Source organism: Equus przewalskii, chromosome X, assembly GCF_037783145.1.
Source record: "Equus przewalskii isolate Varuska chromosome X, EquPr2, whole genome shotgun sequence".
Classification (NCBI taxonomy): Eukaryota; Metazoa; Chordata; class Mammalia; order Perissodactyla; family Equidae; genus Equus; species Equus przewalskii.
Genome location: NC_091863.1, coordinates 48,577,009 through 48,599,467, shown reverse-complemented (window position 1 = coordinate 48,599,467; position 22,459 = coordinate 48,577,009). Strand labels below are relative to the sequence as shown.

At 42.4% G+C, this 22,459-nt stretch overlaps 1 protein-coding gene across 9 annotated transcripts in view; it reads left to right on the top strand.

The window, feature by feature from the left end:
• The window catches only part of ARHGEF9 (Cdc42 guanine nucleotide exchange factor 9), a 570,152-nt gene that overhangs the window by 274,671 nt on the left and 273,022 nt on the right, over positions 1 to 22,459 (top strand). For all 9 annotated transcript variants that reach the window (XM_070605606.1, XM_070605602.1, XM_070605604.1 and 6 more), the window contains one exon: positions 15,548 to 17,161. In XM_070605606.1, the coding sequence (XP_070461707.1) occupies positions 15,608 to 17,161 (1,554 nt within the window). In that variant the 5' untranslated portion in view covers positions 15,548 to 15,607. The remainder of the gene's footprint in view (positions 1 to 15,547; positions 17,162 to 22,459) is intronic.

Genomic DNA, 22,459 nt, shown 5'->3' with positions numbered 1-22,459 from the left:
CAGTGCCATTAGGTTTTGGCGGACTGCCTTATGCATTTGGGACACTTCTAAATCAAGCAGCAAAAGGCTATGTTGTGTATCATTTTTATGCTTTCATAGTAAATTTGTTTAGAGCTTCCATGGGCCAGATGACACTTTCAATTCCTAATTGGGGAAGGAAAATTGAGGAAAGATGGTCATACCAGTGGAAGACAGAGCGGGTCCAGCGCTGTTGCAGGTTGGGTAGGTTAGCAGGAGGAGATATAGTAAATGTAGTTCTACCTTGCATCCAGACAAAGCCTAGGGTGCATCGTCCAATCCATCCAGGTGGCAGCCAAGGCCATAAGTTGGAGCCACATAGCCACTGAGTGCCATTAGGGGCTAACCAACGTGTGCTTGGTCGTCTATCCCAGTCAGTCCCAAACCAATCAGTATTTTTTAAGCTTATGATATGAGAACACATATGACGGGGAATCTGTCCCATAGGTCGGGTGCTATTAGGCCACGTATCACAGGTGTGATTGGTTTGTTCCCAACATATAGTGGCCTTTTGACTGAGTTGACCACTAGTAGGAGTGAGCCAAATATATTCGTCCCAAATCTGATATAGTCCATCCTGTGTGTATCAATAAGTTGGGGACTTTACCTTTGGAACTTGCCGTTCATGATCCACCTGTGACAAGGCAAATCTAGTTAGTATTTGGGCAGTAGTGTTGAAGGAAAAGGTTTGCTTGTGGCCAGGGAACTCCCAGGTATCAGAGATGGATGGCCACAAGGAAACATTATGATTAGTAACAGATGAATCTTGCAGAAGAGAAGAGCTAGAATCTAATATCCATGAATGTGTACTATACCTTCTACTGAAACATAATTTTTTCTCTCTAAAATCACCCTAATTTTTATAAAAGATAGCCAAATTAAGATTAACTGGTCTGCCAATTATTTACATAAGTGCAGCAAGAATACCAATTGATTATACAGGCTTTTTTAAATCTGCTTTGCTGGAATTTTTTTTTTTTTTTTGAGGAATCTCAGATTGAACTGTGAAGGCCTCTTGAGGCCAGAAAAGCCAAGCCAAGGACTTGCCATCAGATTTTGCCTGCAGTACCTACAGGTTTGGGTGGACTCCTCTCTTCTCGAGGTCCCCCAAAATATTCTGAGGTTCCTTGCACCCGCCAGATAAGCAAGCTTCCTTACTTACTGGGTAAGATTGCCAGAATCTCTGTAAACAAGGTACCAGGCCCATGTTTCCAAGTGGCTGTATTCCAGAATGTCCAATCTTTGTTCCTGAAAAGCTGTGTTGTCATATCTGAGCCTGTATGTTTCAAATATGACATTCCAGTCAAAGCCTTGGTAATATAACCAATGTATCCTGTTATAAGGAGAATATATTCTTATTGAACTTATGCAAATAACTATATTGCCACGAAATAACCATGCTCGCTCACAGAGTTTCTTAATTCTGGAGGGATCAGGTAGGGAGAAAAAGATAAATGTTTCAGTTTCACTCATAACAGTATAACTTCACTAAATCGCTGTAAGTCATAGTTAGCATAAGAGAAAAGAGAAAAAGATTTCCTTAAATATGAGAAAACAAAACAAAACATCAAAACTCAGCAATATTTCAAACAGAAGTCATAAAAAATTATAATCATTCTCATCAGTTCACACAGTCCTGTATAATTGATTATTGAGTTTAATCTTCTGTTAGCAGATCTATGAGCACAGTTTCTCTGTTAGAATTTTGTAATTTCTTACCCAATTCAGTTTTACACTCTGAAAGTTTATCAGAAACCTATAGTTTAGAACCTTTGTCATAATCCTTTCCAGGAATTTCTCTGGAGATGAAACATATTTGCAAAAGCAAAAAGCATCACAGTAAAACAGCAACTATCTGCAAATGGACAAAAGACTCAAAAGGGCAATTGACAAAGAAACTTGGCTATTTCTGTGACATATAACACTTTAAGATAATAACTGGAATTATGACTGATAACCAGAACAGATTAGAATTTTAGGAATGCTATATAATGTTAAGACATGTATATTAATAATATTCACCCATGTAATACCACATAAGAAAGTTTATCATCGCTTATTTGACAATGCTTCCCATGTAATTTAATAAACCAAATAAACCTAATTAATTTAGTATTTTCCTCCTTATAGGAAGAGAGCAAATTTCTTTGAGAAGTCTCAGGGGCCCTCTGAAAATCCTCAGAGAAATTCTTCTTCCATCTACCAGGTCAAAAGAAAGCCTTCATTCAGGATTTGAATATTTTTTTTGAGGGAGAAGCTTGTCAAAAATATCAAAAGTTTTTAAAATACTTGTTCAAATAGGAAACAACGATCACTGTTAAACAATGCTCAGGCATCCATTCAAAGTGACAACAGAGACAGTCAAGAGCAAACAACATCGTCAAAAAATTTTAGAAGAGACCTCTTTCTTTCTGAATATAGGAAATTATTTTAACAAAACATAGATTTTCTGTCTTTTAGGTAGAGTTAGAGCAGGCCAAAAGTTCAAGAAAATTATGCTTTGAGAGAAAACCAAATTTTAATTTCTGTACCAGCTTATTTTTAACATTAAAACTCATTCACTTAATTGGATTTACTCTAATTTTAGTCTACTTGACCAGGCATAAAACTCCTTTCAGAATTTCTCCTTCACAAATCTTCTACAACTTTCTTTCTGCCTTCAGAACTTGTCCCAAAGTCTGTCTTTTTTCCTTTCTAGTACTTTAGGACAAACTTATCTTTCTTAACCCATCAAACAAAAATACTTCCATTCTTTATACCCTCTTTACTGAAAACATACATTTTAACTTTCCTTAGATACAGAGTTTTCCTTATTAATTTCCAGTAGCTTTAATTATATAGGTTAATAAGAACTTTTAACCCTTAACAGACCATAGTAAACACTAAAAAGGTAAGCAATTACGAATTGTCTTTTATACCAGCATTCTAAACACTTCATAATTTCTAGAAACACGCTGCTTTACAATAACAGACCCAAAGACTTTTAGCCTCTCTGCAATAAGAAGCCAAAAGTAGATAACTTAGATAAGTTTAGCTGTAATGCTTGTGTGCTATCCAATCCAAAAATGACCCAGATGCTCAGATTTTTATCATTTAACTTAACTTGGCAAAACTCAAGATTGTTATCAAAACAATTTGGAAGCTGTTTTTTTTTTTTCAAGTATACAGACCATAAAACAGTTATTGTACCCACAAAAACTTCATGAGACATTAGACAAAACTGGTCATCCTTTAAAGCTATTATTTTGCTGACGAATTTAACAGACAATGTGAACTTATTTGACTAGTAAACCCAGGCTGCATGCCTGCATCATATGCAAATACTGACAACTCTGACAAGAAGACTATTTTCAATCAAACCAACAAACTTAAACAAGCTTTCATTTACCAAAAGTTAATTCACATCAAGTTAACTTGAAAGACATTGGATTAATTTCTACTACATTTAGAATTTATGTAAGCGCTTACTTGAAGCCAATTAAACAGAGCTCTTAATTTTGGTAACACCATCCGGAGGTAAAATATCACACATATAACGTACACATAGACACACGTACACAGAGACTGCACAGCTATTGTTACAGCTATTGTTTTTTACCAATATTTGTGGAGAAGATACTCAAGATGCTAGATTTTTTGCAAGGGCACGCTTATGGCCGTTTTGCCTCTCCCCTCCTCTTTCTTTCTTTCTTTTTTTTTTTTTTCTTCAGTCTTAGGAATTAGTGATGGGCTAGATAGTAGTTCCTGGAGAGGGGAGATGATAATCCTTTCTGTGATAAAGGAACTAGGTGGAATCTGAACTGCCTCTAGAGCTGTATTTCCAGTCTTGCAAGGATTTTCTAAGGACAGTTGAACTTGATTTCCCAGAAACTGGATTGTAACTCAAATTACATTCCAGGTTGATCTACCTGTCCAACTGCATCACAAAGGCACAGAGAAACCCCTCAAATTTTCTCCCAGATGGAGTTAGAACGCATCCACAGAGTGGGTCTCTGGGGATGCTTAGGAGCCTTCCCCGTGGCGGTAAAGCCAGTGTCTGACTGACAGCAGCTGGAGAAAGGGTGCAGAGGCCGATTGCGGGTGTTGACATAGTTATAAGATTTAGTCAAGTCCCGCTCAGCCTGGGCACTTTGTCTCTGAGCCAGCAAAGTTGAGGTAGGGAAGCAGGAGGCAAAGGCCTGGAACTGGCTGGAGGCTGGGGCTCCCAGAGCCAGGTTTGAGAGTTAAGTCCCGGGCAAAAGGCTTATTTTTCCAATTTTACAGAAGGTCAAGGTTCTGCTCAGGTCTAGCCTGAACTTAACCTCGACTTGGTGACAACAGAAGAGATGATGAGCAAAACAGACAAAGAAAGGAAAAGAAGAGATCAGACCTCACCCTCATGGCCTCTTCCAGAGGGTTATCAAGATAAGAGTCACACAACAGTTCCCGTGCTGGGGCACACTACGCTAGCACGACAGTTCACAGAATAAATCACAGGTCTCCTACCCTCATAACCGACTCAGTAGGTGACTAAAATACTCAATGAGTCAACTGTCAAGAGAGGGCACCCCCACTTAGGGTTGCTGGGGTGATCAGGCCCAGAAACCCAAAGTTGGGGCTCCCAGGGGTGGAGCCTTTTACTCTTTAAAGATTTCTTTGTTTCCCGGTTGCAAAGCTCAAACGGAGACGAAAATGGCCATTGTAACTCCAAGACAGACAAAAGAAACGGGTCCATTACCATGAAAAATCCCCCCTGAACCTAGGGCAGCGTCCTACCCGTTGTTCCTACTGTGGGGTTCCTATAGCAAGGGGTGATGGGGGCGTCCCCCGGCATTGCATCCCTTGTATACCTTCCCTGTTATGCCTGGCAGTAACAGGTGCCTGGTGCCTATTCTGCCTGACAGCATAGGCCTGGTGAATGGTTCCCGAGAGAAAAGGAGAAAGAAAAGGGGCCATTACCTTGAAAATCCCCCCATTGGGGTTCCTGTAGCAAGGGATGATGGGGGCATCCCTTGAACATCTTCCCTATTCTGCCTGGCAGGAATAGGTGCCTGGCGTATGGTCCCAGAGAAAGGGAGCCATTACCTTGAAAATCCCCCCAATGGAGTTCCTGTAGCAAGGGATGATGGGGGCATCCCTTGAACATCTTCCCTATTCTGCCTGACAGTAATAGGTGCCTGGCGTATGGTCCCCAGGAGAGAAAAGGACAAAGACAGTGAGAAAGAGAAAGACAGTGAGGAATTTTCTGCCAGTCTGGGGGACATTCTACCCAATTGCATCCTGGAGCCATTCTCCCAAGAAGGGGTTCCCATACTCCACCAAAGGTTAGAGTTTGGTACTTCCCTTGAACTGGAGTCCCGAGTGGGACTTTCCTCGCAGTTCAGAGCGTGGTCAGGTGCCAGAGGGAGGGATCCCAATCCAGCCTTAGGAAAAGAAACCTTCCACGGGAGTCTTGGAGATTGGCGGCCGTCCTAATGACTTAAGTGGCCGACCCGCGCCCACGTAAAATTTGTCTATTAGAGATAGAGTCAGGAAGGAATGGATTAATTCATTCTCCATCACCCTGAGGCTTAAGGTACTGAATCTCTTCAAGCTGAATGCCACAATTTGCCCCATAGAGTAGCCATGGGCAGCAAACGTGGATTCATACAGCTGTCCGAGAAAGTTCCCGATGGAGCAGTGAATCTAGATCCATCCTTGAAAAAGAGAAAGGCATAAGGAAGAAAAGGGCACTTACCAGAACTCGAGCTCACAAGCCTATGAAGCAAGTCCCCGTACGGGCCACCAGAAATGATGCGGGATCGGTGAGCCGAGGAGTCGAAAGAAAGATTTCTTAGACTCTCAAGATCTGGCAGTAGTGCTCTTTTATTTAGAGAATAGTGTGGAATAGCATGGGGACAGGACCCATGGGCAGGCAGAGCTGGTGTGTGGGGACCAGACCCACGGGCAGTCAGAGCTCCTGCTGCTGCCTCTGCATGTGGACAGGACCCATGGGCAGTCAGAGCTCCTGCTGCTGCCGCATGGGGACAGGACCCATGGGCAGTCAGAGCTCCTGCTGCTGCCCTGAGTTGAGGGTTAGGGCTAATTTTATAAGGCATGCGTACGTGACTTATTTTTACTGGAAAAAAAAGAAAAGATGATGTAAAAAGTCATTAAATGATTTCAGTGCAGATGGGGTCTGGTTATTGTGCGGTCATATAACTTTAGATACGAATCTGGCCATATAGATCGGCATGCAGGTGAGGATGCCCCGGGCTTCTCTCCCTGGGGCAGTCCTAATTCATACCATAAAAAAAGTCCACTGGGTCATATAGTTTGGCATGTAGGCCAGGTCACCTTGGGCTTCTCTAGCTGGGGCAGCCTTAATCCACATCACTACTGAGTCAGTTATAAGGGTAGGAGACCTGTGATTTATTCTGTGAACTGTCCTGCTGGGGTTGTGTGCCCAGCATGGGAACTGTTGTGTGACTCTTATCTTGATAACCCTCTGGAAGAGGCCATGAGGGCGAGGTTTGATCTCATCTCTTCTTTTCTTTGTCTGTTTTGCTCATCATCTCTTCTGTTGTCACCAAGTCGAGGTTAAGTTCAGGCTGGACCTGACCAGAACCTGGACCTCCTGTAAATCGAAAACTTGGGTTTGTCTGTGCCTTTGTGATGCAGTTGGACAGGTAGATCAACCTGGAATGTAATTTGAGTTAAAACCCAGTTTCTGAGAAATCAAGAGTTTTGGCATAAAGTAAGTGCTTACATAAATTCTAAATGTAGTAGAAATTAACCCAGTATCTTTCAAAGTTAACGTCTTGTGAATTAACCTTTGGTAAATGAAAGCTTGTTTAAGTTTGTTGGTTTGATTGAAAATAGTCTTGTTGTCAGAGTTGTCGGTATTTGCATAACGATGCAGGTATGCAGCCTGGGTTTACTAGTCAAATAAGTTCATGTTGTCTGTTAGAAATTCGTCAGCAAAATAATAGCTTTAAATGAGGACCGGTTTTGTCTCATGTCTCATGAGGTTTTCAAACGGAAACAAACGGTTTAAATAGATAAAAGTGGGTACAATAACTGCTTTATGGTCTGTATACTTGGAAAAAAAAACACCTTTGAAATTCTTTTTGGTTTTGCCAAGTCAAGTTAAATGATAAAAATCTGAGTATCTGGGTAATTTTTGGATTGGATAGAACAAACGTTGCTAAACATCTAAGTTTATCTGCTTTTGGTTTTTATTGCAGAGATGCTAAAGTCTATGGGTCTTTTACTGTAAAGTGATGTGTTCCTAGAAATTATGAAGTGTTTAGAATGCTGATATAAAAGACAATTCATAATTGCTTACCTTTTGTCTGTTAATGGTTAAAAGTTCTAATTAACATATGTAATTAAAGCCATTGGAAATTAATAAGGAAAACAGCTCTGCATTCAAGGAAAGTTAAAATGTAAGTTTTCAGTAAAAAGGGTATAAAGAACGGAAATATTTTTGTTTGGTTGGTGAAGAAAGACAAATTTGTCCTAATGTACTAGAAGGGAAGAAAGAAAGCATGGGACAAATTCTGAAGGCAAAAAGAAAGTTGTAGAAGGTTTGTGAAGGAGAAATTCTGAAAGGAGTTTTATGCCTGGTCACATAGACTGAGATTAAAGTAAATCCAATTAAGCAAATAAGTTTTAATGTTAAAAAACAAAACTGCTAACAGATTAAGATCAAGAACCAGTTATACAGGACTGAATGAACTGAGGATGATTATAATTTTTACGACTTTTGTTTGAAATATTGTTTTTGATGTGTTGTTTTGTTTTCTCAGATTTAAGGAAATCTTTTCTCTTATGCTAACCATGTCTTATAGCAATCAGTGAAATTATACCTTTGTGAGCAAAACTGAAACATTTGTCTTTTTCTCCCTACCTGATCCCTCCAGAATTTGGAAACTCTTTGTGAAAGAGTATGGCTATTTCTTGGCAATATAGTTATTTGCATAAGTTCAATAAGAATCTGTTCTCCTTGTAACAGGACACATTTGTTATCTTACCAAAACTTTGACTGGAATGTCATGTTTGAGAGAAAGATACAGACTCAGATATGACAATACTGCCTTTGAGGAATAAGGTTGACTTTCTGGAAATAAAGCCACTTGGGGAGATATGGGCCTGGTACCTTGCTTTACAGAGAGAGATTCCAGCAATCTTACCTGGTAAGTAAGGAAGCTTGCTTATCTGGCAGGTGCAATGAACCTCGAAATATTCTGGGGAATCTCAAGAAAGGAGAGAAGTCACCCAAATCTAAGGTATTGCAGGCAAGGCCTCATGGCGCAAATCCTTGGCTTGACTTTTCTGGCCTCAAGAAGTCTTTAAAGTTCAATCTGAGATTCCTCATGAAAAATTCCAGCAAAGCAGATTTAAGAACCTATATGATCAATTGCTATTCCTGCTGCACTTATGTAAATAATTGGGCCAAGTTTCTTGAAATTAAACTTATTTTGGCAAACCAATTAGTCTTAACTTGACTATCTTTGGTAAAAATGAGGGTGATTTTAGAGAGAAGAATTGTTTCAGTGAAAAATTATAATACGCATTTGTGGATATTAGATCCTAGTTCTGTTAATTGTCTTTGAGGCTTTTTCTACCTGTGAACTGAACTGCGTCCTGAATTCTACTGTAATATCTGGTTACAAACTTCCAAACTAATGTTTTCAATTTTTACCTCATTTTCATCTGGAATCATTGAGAATTGATCATGCTCTTTTTCCTGAAACCTTGCAAACTGAAGCTGAACAACTTGATAGAAACTTAAGAGAGATTTCTGTCTGTTGCTGTGTAAGCTGTAAGCCACTCAGAAAGATACCTGAATGCCCGATGACATCATCAGAGACCTTTCAAGCTGCAAAAAGATGCTTTGACTCTGACATCTACAAGTTTTCTTGACTGCCTGCCCCCTGGACGCAGGAACTAATTTATAATTTGCTCCAACCATTAACCTTGTTACCTTCCAACATCACAAGGGAGAGAAGACCACGACTGCATTCTATTGTTTAATTTGGTTTACAAATGAGTCTTACTTAAGTGTAGGTGAGGATGTTACACTGTCTAGCCTCAAGAATGCCTGCTACTTTCTGTTAACTCTGCTAACCCAGTAAAAGATTTCCTTCTACAGGCTCAAGAAATTACCACAGAGCAAGAGAAACAGATGTGGCAGTCAAAAGGGGGAATTTTTGACACCCCCTCGCAGATGTGGTTCGGGCCCAATAAGAAACCCACTCCATGGGTCACAAGGCCACTTTCCCTTCCTAAGGGACCCTTTGAGGTATGACAATTGGACTTTGTCCAAATGCCACCATCTCAAGGATAAACATATCTTGTAATGATCTGTATGTTCTCACATTGTTTTGAGGCCTTTCCTTGCAGAAGAGCAACAGCTTTAACAGTAGGTAAATTACTATTAGAATAATTCCTGTTTGAGGAATTCCTCACGAGTTACGCAGTGACTGGGGAAACTCAAATCTATTTGTAACGTTTGGCCAATATTGCAGCATTTCTACTGTGCCTACCATCCTCAATCCTCAGTATTGGTAAAAGGAACTAATGGCACAACCAAAAGTTAATTGGCAAGCTTTCAGAAACATTTACTCTCTCACGGCCAAAAGCTCTTATGCTAGTGCTCTTTAATCTTAGATCTATACTTTTTGTAAACATCGGCTGTCTCCTTTTTAAATAATACAACAGCCTATGCAATTAAATGAAGAAATATATAAACCAGATTTGCTTAAGGGATGTATTACATTGTTTTCATGGTCTTATTGTGGTGCTTAAAAGAAATGAAAGATTTGTAGCTGATTCTTTCACAGAGAAGTCCCAGAACTTAAGGATCATGGACTGTAACCTGAAGAATTTATTTATTGAAAGAGACATCAAATAAGACTCTTTGCAGCCCTGTTGAAAAGGACAATACCAGGAGGAGAAGAAGAAGACATCTGTTGTAGACAGCTGTCCCAAGACTCCGGACCAGGCCTATATTCCCAACCTTATATCTCCTCATTTAAACCTTTGTTATGCTTAAACTGTATACCTATTTTATAATTGTTTGGAATCCTATCATACTTAAAGTGATTAATTTGGAACAGACTGGTCTTGAAGGCCAGGAATTTATCGAGTGACTCCTAATGGAACTCAATGGTTATGTGGAACAAATCTTTGGCCTTGGCTACTGCCTGGATGGCTAAAACATTGCACCCCGAGTTTCCTTTAAAAGCAGGGAAGGAGTCAGGCTGAGTTAAAACCTGTCACCAATCTCCCTCTCTTTAAGGCCGGATGGGCTTGTTCAGTGCTCCACTGGTATGGCTATATTTGCAGCCATATTTGCTCCTTTGGAGCTAAAAGATGTCATTATTACATATGGAAGATCTGACTAAATTTACTCAAGAAGCCCTTAACGATAGTCAAGCAGGAATAGTCTCATTAAATACTGAAATGCCTTTAATGAGAAGGGCTGTCATTCAAAACAGAATGGCTTTAGATATTCTTACTGCATCGCAAGGTGGTACATAGACAATCATTCAGACTGAATGCTGTGCCTTTATACGTCATGAATCTTCCAATGTGTCATCTCTGAAGAAGCAAGTGGATGCCTTATGCGATCCGACACCCAGTCTTGAGTTGTTTGGTTAGCTCCCTTCCGGTATCAGTTCCCTTTTCCAATCCAGATTGGAATTCCTATTTCTACTACTTCTTGGAATTCTTGTACTAGCATAATATTCAAACTAATTGTTGTTTTCTTTACTCAGTGTTGTAAGAGTAGCATACAAACTAGAGTAATGATTGCTCGACGGCTTGAGATGGTTGATCTGTCTTATAATCCTGGACAAATTTCCTTTTCTGCTAGAGACTATGACTAAGGATGCATTTCAGACTAATCCTTTCAAAAATGCTGTTATTATCGTTACTGTACTTGTTCTATAATCATATACAATGTAAATGCAAGGTGTCATAGAAAAGCGCATATGCAATGTTTGTGCAACAATCTAAATTAATTACATAACATACGAAATGCTTCCTCTGTTAATAAATATACTTCCATGCTTGTCCACTATTTCCCCCCAACGTGGACAACTAGGCAAATAAATGAAATAAAAGCCTAGCACCAAGGGACATGATGGACCCAGGGCAGGCAGCAACCACCCTGGCGCCGAGGGCCAATATTTTGATCATCAATGCTTTCTATCGAAAGATTAGAGATCAAAAGGGGGAAATGACAAATAAAAATGGCAAGCAATAGGATATATTGGAGTATATGAGGAAGCCATTTGGTATAAACCTAATTCGGCCTGAGTTCTTTTTTTTTCCTCCTAAAGGGCCTGACTGACTATTGAGCACGCATTGCATATCTGCTTAGACATTTCCTATGGCCAGAACAAAGGCCCTTGAGATAAAGGTGCAACTTTCCCCCACATTAGCATTTCCTTAGGGATAAGCATTTTTCCTTAGGCTAGGAATTGATTGCTGCACTCACCTCCCAGCTCACCTGTGACCACCCAGCTGGAGACAACAGACTGCCACCCTGCTGTGTTCACAGAGACAGCAGACCTACCTGCTATTTCCATCAATCGCTGTGCCGACAGAGCAGTCTCGCGACTATTGTAAAAGGGACATTTCAATCCTATGTGAAACATCCTCTTTGAGGGTATATAACCACCCTTATACCCCCACTTCTTTGGAGTGCTCTGTTCCTTTGTGGAAAGACTCTCCCGGGTTATAATCCTCAGATTTAAGCTCAGAATAAACTCACCCAAATTTTCATTTATAGATTGGATATGGATTATTTTCGTCGACATTGCTATGTAGCAGGCATTGTGCTATGTGCTTTCTTAAGTATAAACTAGTTGAACTTTCACACCCACACTATGAGGTTAGAACTATTATTATTTCCATTTTGCAGTTGAGAAAGCTGAGGTGCAAAAAGACTAAGGAACTTGACAAAAGTCACACAACCAGCCTTCTTTTCTGAATTTAAAGTGGGGATTATAATACTTGCTAGTTGTGTAATGAGGATTAGTGAGATGATACATATAAAGAGTGCTTAGCCGGGTGCTTGGTTCAGAGTAAGTGCCAGAGACCTATTAGTCATTATCACCTTTATTGTGTTAGGAATTATCTCCTTTAATACTCACAGCAATTCTTGTATCATTCACCTAAGCAATTCTTGTATCATGCAGTGGCACCTAGGTAGAAATTATCAATAAATCTTCTTTCATTATTCTACTTAAGGCTCCTAAGGAAGGAGTCAGGTGCAGGACAGTGGGCATTGGACTTGGTATCAGATGCCCAGTGTTCTTGTCTTAGCTCTGCCACACATTGCCTATGGGACCAGGAGCCTTGGATTATGACAAATGAAAAATTTTTCCATTGCTAAATCTTACCTATGTGTGTGGGATATTTCTGAGTGATACAAATCAGTTCACTCTCCTGAGTCCCATTGTGACTGTTTGTAAAATGGAGCCATAGGTACCCACTCTAGAGGAATGTAAAAATGGTAAACTATAGAAGACTGTACATATGAAATACTAGTTAGAGCAGGGGTCAGAAAACTTTCTTTGTAAAGGGCCAGATAGTAAATATTTTAGACTTTTGATGGCCATGCAGTCTCAATTGAAACTATTCATTCTGCTTTTGTAGCACAAAAGCAGCCATAGAGAATGCGTAAATGAATGAGTGTAGCTGTGTTCCAATAAAACTTTATTTCCAAACCAGTTGGCAGGCCTTGGTTTGCAGACTCCTGATTTAGATCCTCATTATTGGGCACCAGCTTTATGCCAAGCACCTGGTAAGCACTGAGGCTACAAGGTAAACAAGACCTAGTGTTTATCCTGGAAAAGCTCCCAGTCTTGTGGGGGAGTCAGGCACACAAACAGGTAATCAAAATGCAGGATTATAAGTGCTCAATTATGGCATGAATGGAGTGTGTTTGCTTTTGACAAAGGAGGCCCCTGTTGTTGTGTGGTGTGATGATGGCTCTACTTCTGTCTAAGAAAGAGTCTTTTTGGTTCAATGAATCTTTTCAAATCCATTGATAAAAGTTTCACCTCATATATCCCTTTTATTACTCTTAACTATATCCTGAGACTCTTATAAAACAATGCTCAAAACAAATGGGATTTTTTAAAAATAGGTTTCTCTTGTGTCCATTCTTAAGTACTCCCATAGGGAAATTCAGCTTTGTAGTCTCCCCTTTTGTTGGTGAATTTCCTCTAAACACTAGAACCAGAGGGCCACAGTGGCCTGGCCTACATACTGGGAATGCTGGCCCTACACTTTCATTCACTAATTGTGTGCTGAGGGCAGGTCCCTTGACCTTCATTGTCTTCAGTTACCCTGCTGCAGCTGGAGGGGCCCAGCTAGGTGGTTTCCAACGTCCCTTCCAGCTCTTCACTGTGGATGGTGCATAAATACACAATGTGCCCCTGTCATGTTTTTCAGTTGAATTTTCTGTGCCTCAGTTTCATCCTGTGAAATGGTGGGTGGAGCAGACTAGGGAAGCTCAAAGTTATCTTTGATTTTAGTTGTACTTGGAGGCTAAGACTGGCTCTTTTCAGGACATTATTTTTGGGGATGTACTCGGAGCAAATCCCAAGAGGGAAGGGCTATGGCCAGGTGGAAAACTGGAGAAAGTGAAAGTGAGAGTCCTGAGTTTATCTGCCTAATTTGGGAATGCTTTGTGTAGGAGCATTGTCAGGTACATTGGTAATCTCCCACCAACAACTCTCCCTCACCATGACCCACTCTGGGCCCTGGCACCAAAAATGTGTCCAGATGCCTTTTTTGGAAGCACATTCTGCTCTGGTATTGCCAAACAAACTCAGGAGATAGGAGGCAGGCAGGCAGGCAGACTTGTATATGGACCATCCTCTGTGCGTAAAGCCCTGTTCTAGAAAGGAAGTATGTATAATGGTTAAGGGCATGGCTTCCAGTGTCACACTGCCTAGATTCAAATCCCAAATCTATTAATAGTGGCTGTGGAAAACCTAGGTAAATCATTTAACCTTTCTCCACTTCAGTTACACCATCTTTAAAATGGGGATGACAATAGTTCTTACCTGACAGGGATGCTGTGAGAACTAAAAAAGAAGAACTTAGTGTAGTGCCTCATACTTATAAATGTTAGCTGTTATTATTATCATCCTGAGTTTGACAGCCTACTTGGAGAAACAGAACTCAAGGATGAGAGTGGCAGTGTGGGACAGAAGTAAGGGCTCTTCTTGGCCTGGGATGCGGGAGGACTAAGCTTCTGTTGGCCTGCCACTGGCTTGATGTGTGACCTAGGTCAAGTCTCTGCTCCCTTTTGGTCCCATTTTTCCAAACTAGATAATCTTTAGATGGTCGCTTCCAACTTGAACATTTTCTGAGTCAAATAGATTTTGTGCAGGCTATACACATAAGTACAGGAAGGACACAGAGTAAAGGCATCATCCAGGTCTGGTGAAGTTAACCTTGAAGTCTAGACCAGAGAAGGAAGAATGAACAGACTCTGAGCTAGTAAGGTGACCCCTGGCAAAACCACCAAGAAGGCAGAAACTGTCTTTGGGGCTCTGGGCTCTGACTGCTTTCCCCTCTCTTCCCTTTCTTTCCCTTCAGCCTCTGAACATCAACCTGGCTTCTGGCCTCTCTCCCTCTCAGCAAACTCTGTTCTCAGGCTGTGCAAGGAAGTGAGACAAAGAGCACTGGTTGGAGAGAGACTCCATCATGATTGAGCTCCTAGTTCTAGTCCTAGCTGTTCTGAGAAGCATTCTTAGGGGCCCCTAATCTTCTGTCTATCCACCTCTCCCCAGCCCTCATCCTCCTCTCAGTCTACTGTTTCCTCCTGCCTTCCCTCTAAGCTTCCTCTGCCTTTATCTGTACCTCTGTTAGAGCACTTATCAGGCTGTATTGTAATTGTTTATGTCCAGCAGTCTCTCCCAGTAGCCTATGAGTTGGGGTGGCTAGCTGTATGTGTCTGTTTCATCTCAGTGGTGTCCAGCACCTAGCTGAGGGGTCAGTGCTGAGCAGGTGATTTGGCAGGCGAATTCACTACCTGCTGGTTTCCTGAGTGAATGTAGGAGCAAATGAGAGAGAGAAGTATGGACTGGATCCCTACCTGCTGCTCCCTTGGCCTTGTAGGTTAGGCAATACAGATGTCTTCTCTGGATCACCAGTACCTCCCAGTAAAATGAGAGGATCAAAGAGATGGACTGCTGAGGTACCTTTCAGCTTTTTCTTTTTTGCCTTTTTTAAAATGTATTTGCTCAGTTGTCAAGATATAATAATAATAATAGCTTTAAGTTATGTCCCACTGAAGCATGTTTGAGTTTAAATAGGAATCAAAGCTTTCCTTGGTACACAGGATAAGCTGTGATCTCCTCCAATCCAGATCCTAAACTAATGGGGTTCAAATTAATGAATTTTTTCTTTGTAAAGGTCCTAAAGATTTGCTGGCACAGTGGTGACAAAGCATATTCTATGTATTTGATCGTGACAAGTCTTTAAAGAACACTGTTTGTGGCTTTATCTAATCTAGCTCCCCTCTCTCTCTTCCCTTCAGCTGCAAATAACCGGCCACCCCTCCCTCTGTGCCTTGGTGGCCCCGTAGTCTGCTGTGACCATGGAGACTCTCAGCAGCTGCCGTGCTGCCTCCCTCTCTGAGCTGGTGCCCAATGGTTACGTGGCTCAGGTCTTCCCAGGCTGCTCTGAGGTAGAAGGCCTGGCTGGGAAGGTGGGGCTGAAGGAGTCTGAGCAGTGTGATCAGGGTGAATTGAATCCCAGAGAAAAGAGTGGTCAGAACAAGAAGAAAACCAGAATGAACAAGATCTGGAATTTTGTGAGCCGCAGAAAAGGGGCCTCCAGTCAGGGGAAGCGACCCCAGTCCATGATTTTACTGGGAGGCATCTCCCGGCCATCAGAGTTGAAACTCAAATTCACATTAATGGATCGAATGAAGTCATTCAAGAGGTTGAAGCCTTCAACTAGGGACTCCAAGAGTACTACCCCTAGGAACAGCCAGGCCCAGGAACCTCAGGAGGCACCAGGTATCTGCCGGATGAGGAAGGCAGAGAAGGCCCGGAAGCCCTTCCGCCATTCCTACGCGAGCCACCTTGAGGGCCTGGAGACCTTCCTTGCAGATGTACAGAGATTGGTGCACACCCCCAAGAGGGTGAACCATAAAGTTCTGGCCTTCGATGGCTTTGACATTCAAGTAGAGGAAGACCCCTTGGAGGAAGAGACCCTTGAGCAGCCTGGTACTGGTGAGTGGGCCAGGAGCTACCTGAAAAGCATGTTCTCTGGGAACTGTGAGGTCTTGCACAAATCGGCCGGAGACTCCAGAATCCAGGAGCTGGAGGCCATCATTGAGGGCTCCACCTTGGAAGGGAACGTAGAAGGGGGCTACGAGGAGAGCCCTGGGCGCCTGTGCAGAGACAAGACCACACCTTTCAGTGGTGTTGTCAAGTTCTTCAGCAACATGGCCGAGGTTGCCCGCAAGTGGCGGGCATTATCCCGGGAAGAGCTGCAAATGGGCTGCCAGCAGGAGGCCTACTTTGTGGGTGGCAGCGAAGGTTTCATCCTGGAAAGTGCCACCTCCAGGGCCTCATTCCCCCTCAACCTGTCCTGCCCCCCAGAGGCTGCACTGTGGGGCAGCACCATTAGGAGGTGCCAGCGCTGCCACCGCAAGACCTCCCAGGCCTCATGCACCTTTGAAATGAACATTGAGGGTGAGGAGACACCCGGCCAGGCTCTCGCAGGTCCATGCACCACTGCTGTCTTGGCCTCAGCCTTGGCCTCAACCTCAGCAGTCTTCGAGTTCCAGGGCAACCAGACACCCCAGAACTGCAGCAGCCACCACTATCTCCGTGCCTTCACCAGGGGTCACTCCGCCTCCAAGAAGCTCAACGAAGACACTGAGACTGTGGTCAGCTTCCTCAATGAAGATGACAATGCTAGAGAGTCCTCTGAGTTGGGCATCTGTGCCAGGAGGGTCACCAACAAAGCTGTCATGGAGAAGCTAGAGGAGAAGCCAAGTGAGATGGAGGAGCAGAAGGCTGGCAGTGGGCCTGAGGGGTCCAGCCAGGCAGGGCAGCCCCAGGAGTCTCATTTGGGTATGGGTGCAGTGGATGCAGAGAGAGACGCTAGCAAGGCATGCACTGGAGTCCTGGACACTAAGGTAAGGTGGGAGCTGGCTTTTTCAAATCACTGTTTGAAACATTTAGGACTCCAGAAGCCAGCCAAACTCTAGTGCCCTCCCAAGAACCCCACCTTCTGCCAGGAATGTCTTGAAAGGAATGCTCCCAACAGTCAGGTGCCGGGGACTAGACTGATCCTAAAACTGGGAAATTTTTGCCCCTTCCTTGGGCTGAATTCCTGTAGTCACACCTCAATTCAGCCTTGAACCAAAACCGAATCTTTGGGAATGGCAGCAGAGTGACCAGGATCATTTAATGATGCCCAAGACAGCCATAGTGTCCTGTTTTCCTTAGACTGTGGGACATTTTACCGGCTTTGCCAACTTCCCCTCCTCCACCAACAAAAGCTGAATCCAGAGACTAGTGTCAAGGAAAGCCTCTGGGCTGAATGTCAGGAGACCTGGAGTTTTGTCCCAGCTCTGTGCCCTGTTGTCTGTATGACTTTGAGACAAGTCCTTTCATCACACTGGATCTCAGTTTTCCTATGAAGGGGAGAGGGCTGTCTTGGAAATCTCTAGGCACCTTCTGGTGACAAAACTCTGTGTTATTTGACCTGGAGAATGTAGGCAGAGGACAGCTCAATAATGTGCTTCTCTCAGCATTCATTGAGTGGTAGCTTTTTATCCAGCATCTTGCAGGGTGCTGTCACATACATTACTTTCATTTAATTCTTAAAGTAACCTCGTGAGGTGGGAGAGATTACCCTCATTTTGCCAGTGAGCAAACAAGCTCAGAGAGGTTGAGTGACTTATCCAAAGTCTTAAGAGATTATGACAGAATTTGGATTCAAATCTCACTTTTGACTCCAAGTCTAGTGCTTTTGTCTAGCTATCTATAGTTTTCAGGGGATTTGATTTGAGTGCTGACAAGAAGGTGCTCACCACGCCGCCATTCATGGACAAATGTAGTAGAAAGAATGTTGAATAAACACTAGAAGGGACTATCTGGCTTTGAGACTTAAGAATGTCTTCATAAGGGGGTATGCTATAGTTTCTCCAGATGATTTTAGGGCAAAGTATTTTTTAAGGGTAGTTAATTAAAATTCTTCTCCTTGGTGGTGGTGGTGGAGGGTGGTCTAGCTTGATAGCTCTTGACCTGTCCTGTCGTCTCTCACATTCCACTTTTAGAGAACTCGGGTCTGATCAGGACAGAAGCAATAAGCTCGCTTTTTCCCGGAAGGGCATTAATATGTTTACAGGCATTCTCTTTCTATATTTGTCATTTTTGATAGGCTTTAAGGACAAAAAATTGGCATAATATTATTGGGAGTAAATTTTATTGCAGTGGTTTTAAAACCAACAATCAAAAAAGCCAACAAATAAACATATCTAGTGACTCCATTAACTGATAATTGCCATTGGCTATTGCATGTCCAAGGTTACCAGTCACTAGGAAGAGGGTCATAGATGAGTATATCACCCTACGAGGGGGCTGTGTGGAGTGGGCATGGGGTTGCTTTGTGGGTTCTTTAAAAGCACAGGCTTTGGAGTCACAAAGGCTTGAGTGTGACTTGCCCTCTCATCTGTGAAGTGGGACAAAACACTCCTTACCTAAGAGGGTTGTTGTGGGGAATCGAAGGAGCCAGAGTATGTAAGGTTCTCAGACTAGTACCATTCATGACATGTCATGGGCATCCACAAAGTGGTAGCTGTTGTCATTGAAATTTAGTAAATTAATAAGCGTAAACAATGTACAGTCTGAGAAACAATTGAAGACAGTACTATAGCAGCAGCTGGTTAATGTATTTGAAGGAGCAGTGTCTGAGGTTAGGAAATTGGCTTCTAGTCTCATTTCTACTCCTGACTTGCTTTGTGACCTTGAAACAGATCCTTCCCCTCTCTTGGCCTCAGTTTCTCCATCTGAACCAGAGAACTTGCACCAGATAATTCCTGAGGATCTTTCCTCCTTGCTCTTCTCTAGTTCTTTCCTCCCAGCAATGCCTATAATTTTTTCTGAGTCTGGTGAGAGACTCCTTGCCCCTCAGTGGCTTGTTTCAGAATAGCTCTCCTTGGCAGGCTTCCTGTGCCCTCTGCCGGTTGCTTGGAGATGCTGGCTGTCTTTCCCTGGGGAGTTATACACCAGCCCAGACAGGGATTGGGGTCCAGGAAAGAAGCAAAGTGGAGTTGAAAAGATGAATGTCAGGGAACATTGATGTAGGTCAGGGGTCCTGTTGACCATCTGGTCCAATCACTTCATTTTACAGATGATGGGGACACTGAGTACCAGAAAAGGGAAAGATTTCCTTGACACACAGAAAATGAAAGGCAGATAGAACCCCAAAGTTCTAGTCTTGGCTCTGCCACAAATCCTACTGACAAACTCCCTTCTCCCTCTGGATTTTAGCAGCCTTCTTTGTTACCTGGAGATCCTCCTCCTTCTCTCAGGCACCTTGCAGGTCTATTATGAGGCTAAATTGAGATAATCAATGTGAAAGCAATACATTGGTAAGTAGTAAAGGCCACATGATTACAATGGATCATTATAGGCAAATAAAAGTGAAAAACTTGGCGAGAAGAATGGCTCAGGTTATTTTGTGTTTCTCAGGGAAACTGGGCTTTGTCCAGGGAGTTTTATTTTTGAGGTCTATTCACTCAACCCTCCAGAGCTAAGTGGTTCCTGAAACTGTAGCTGCTTTGGCCTAGATTTGACTGTGACCAAGCCTGGGGCTGCTCTTGTAGCCCAGGTCGGGGGTGCAGCTTCAAGAAGATGATGTCTGAAGGCAGGGGTGGGATCTCTTCAGAGCCCTTCATTTGGGGAGTTTATCAAGGGTCAATAGGGACTGATACTTCTCTGGGCCTCACGCCTTGCACTAAGAAAACAAAAAGAATAATACTAATAATTACAGCTCACATTTACACAGTGCTTATTATGTTCCCAGGCACTGTTCTCAGCATTTCACATGTATGAACTCATTTCATCATACAACTACCCTATGAGTCTGGGACAATCTTTAAAATAAGGATGATAATAATAACTACCTTATAGGGTTGTTGTAAAGATGAAATGAGTAAACACACATAAGTCCTTATAACAGTGTGTGGCCAAGAGTCATTGTACAATAAATGTTGGCTATATGCATTAGTTATTAAAAGCAAATGTCACAGGAAGGGACCATACCTCAAGCCTGTCATTAGCTAACACCTTAGTGGGAATTACTAGACTACAAGTTAGGGGAATAAGGAGAAGAATGATAAGCATTCTTTAGATTTGTACAGGACTTTATACTTTGCAGAGTGTTTTTCTGTATATAAATTGATTTGCAAAACTATTCTAATTATAATTGTCATTATTATTATCATTATTCCCATATGACGGATGAGGAACTTGAGGTATAGTATATAAGGAACAAAACATTGAAGTTGGAGTCAAAATGCCTAGTTTCAAAGTCCTGGCTCTTGTACTTTATTGTATATGTGACTTTTGATAAGTCATTTAACCACTTTAATTCTTGGTTTCCTTCATTTGTCAGCTGGAAATAAGAAGTCTCCCCTCTTTCCTACCTAAGAAGCAGGAAAACATACTAAGTGCTTTTACTTCTATGACACTCATCCCCCCAGTGTCCCTGCTCTATTGAGCTCATTACCACTATCCTATTTTATTATGCTTCTGCCTACAAATGATATTCATAACCATACTCAGAAACAGCTAGGGCGGTGGCTGTTGTCCCCATTTCACACCTGAAGAGTCAGCAGTAGATGTGGGATTAGGACACAGGGACACAGCGATCAAGTCAATGCTGGATCTACACTGCCTCTCACTCCATTCTGGGATCTCTTGAGAATTATTGAGTCCAATTTTCCAAGCCTCTTAACTGCTGGACATTTCAAAGTTGGTAGCACACCTTGAGAAGGAAACTACAGTCAGCTTTTGCCAACAATATTGCCAACAAGTCACATCTGGCCTTCCTCTCCCTGTGGGAGGAACTCTATGGGTTCAGCTCCTCCTTCTTAGTGGCCCCTTGGCAGAATGCAAGGGAGGGATGGGCAGGGCACTCCCTGAGTGAACAAAGCTGCCCCCTTGGTGTGGGTTCTGCTGTCCAGACCATCAAGGACACTCAACAAAGAAGAGGAAAGTCCAGAATGGGTACCACATCAAGGTGTTTATGGACACACCAAATTGTGAAGTCATTGCTACAGGAGCCCCAATTTGGGCAGCCAGATAGTAGATTTTCTTTAAAGACATTAGCAGCTACAGAGGTTTTAACCTTAATTCAGGATAGGCCTTAGCAAAAGTACAAATGGCTGTATTCCACCTTTGTTTTCTTACCTCTTCCAGCTCTAGGGGCCTCTGTCCTCTAAGCTTCAAACTGCTTAGTTCTGGTCCTTCCCGAAGCTGCTGTTTCCAAAAAGCTGTGTCCTTCTGTATTGGGTAGAATTGTGCCCCCCAAAATATATCTCCAAGTCCTAACCCTCAGTACCAGTGAATGTTACCTTATTTGGAAATAGGATCTTTGCAGATGTAATCTAATTATGATGAGGTCATACCTCATTAGGGTAGACCCTAATCCAGTGACTGATGTCTTTATAATAAGAAGGAAATTTGGACATAGATGCAGACAAAGACACAGGGAAGAAGGCCATGTGATGGTGGAGACAGAGGAGTGATGCAGCTGCAAGTCAAGGAATGCTGAGGATTGCTGGGAGCCACTAGGAGGTAGGAGGCAAGGAAATATCCTTCTCTGGGGATTTCAGAGATAACATGGCCCTGCTGACACCTTGATTTCAGACTTCTTGGCTCTAGAACTGTGAGAGAATAAATTCTGGTTGTTTTAAGCCACTCAGTTTGTGTTAACTTGTTACAGCAGTCCTAGGAAACTAATACACCTTCTGTCTCTCAAATCAGAGTTCTGTCCCCAAGTACAGTCTGAAAAGCAATTTGATTAGGCTAATTCATATGGAGGTATTTATCCTCATAAAGAAGGGTGAACCCCTACCTCCACAATGTTGCTGAAATTGGTGGAATGTCAACCATTTTGACCATTGAGATGTTCAGGTCATATAGAGGAAAGAGGATTTGGGGGAAGGTATCCCAAAAATCTTACTATGGAGCTTGACTGCATTCTCTGTAGGAAGCTCCCCCTCCTATCCAGAATCAAAATAATTCAATACTCCAGGCTCTTCCATTGCTGGGCCTCAGTTTTTTTTTCCATCTGTTCAATGAGGTGGTTAGATTGTATGACCTATAAGAAGGCTTTCAGCTCTAACAGTTTATGGGGCTATGAGACAAAGTAAATAAGTTAGGACTAAGGGGAGTGATTAAAAAACAATCTTTTTAAAAAT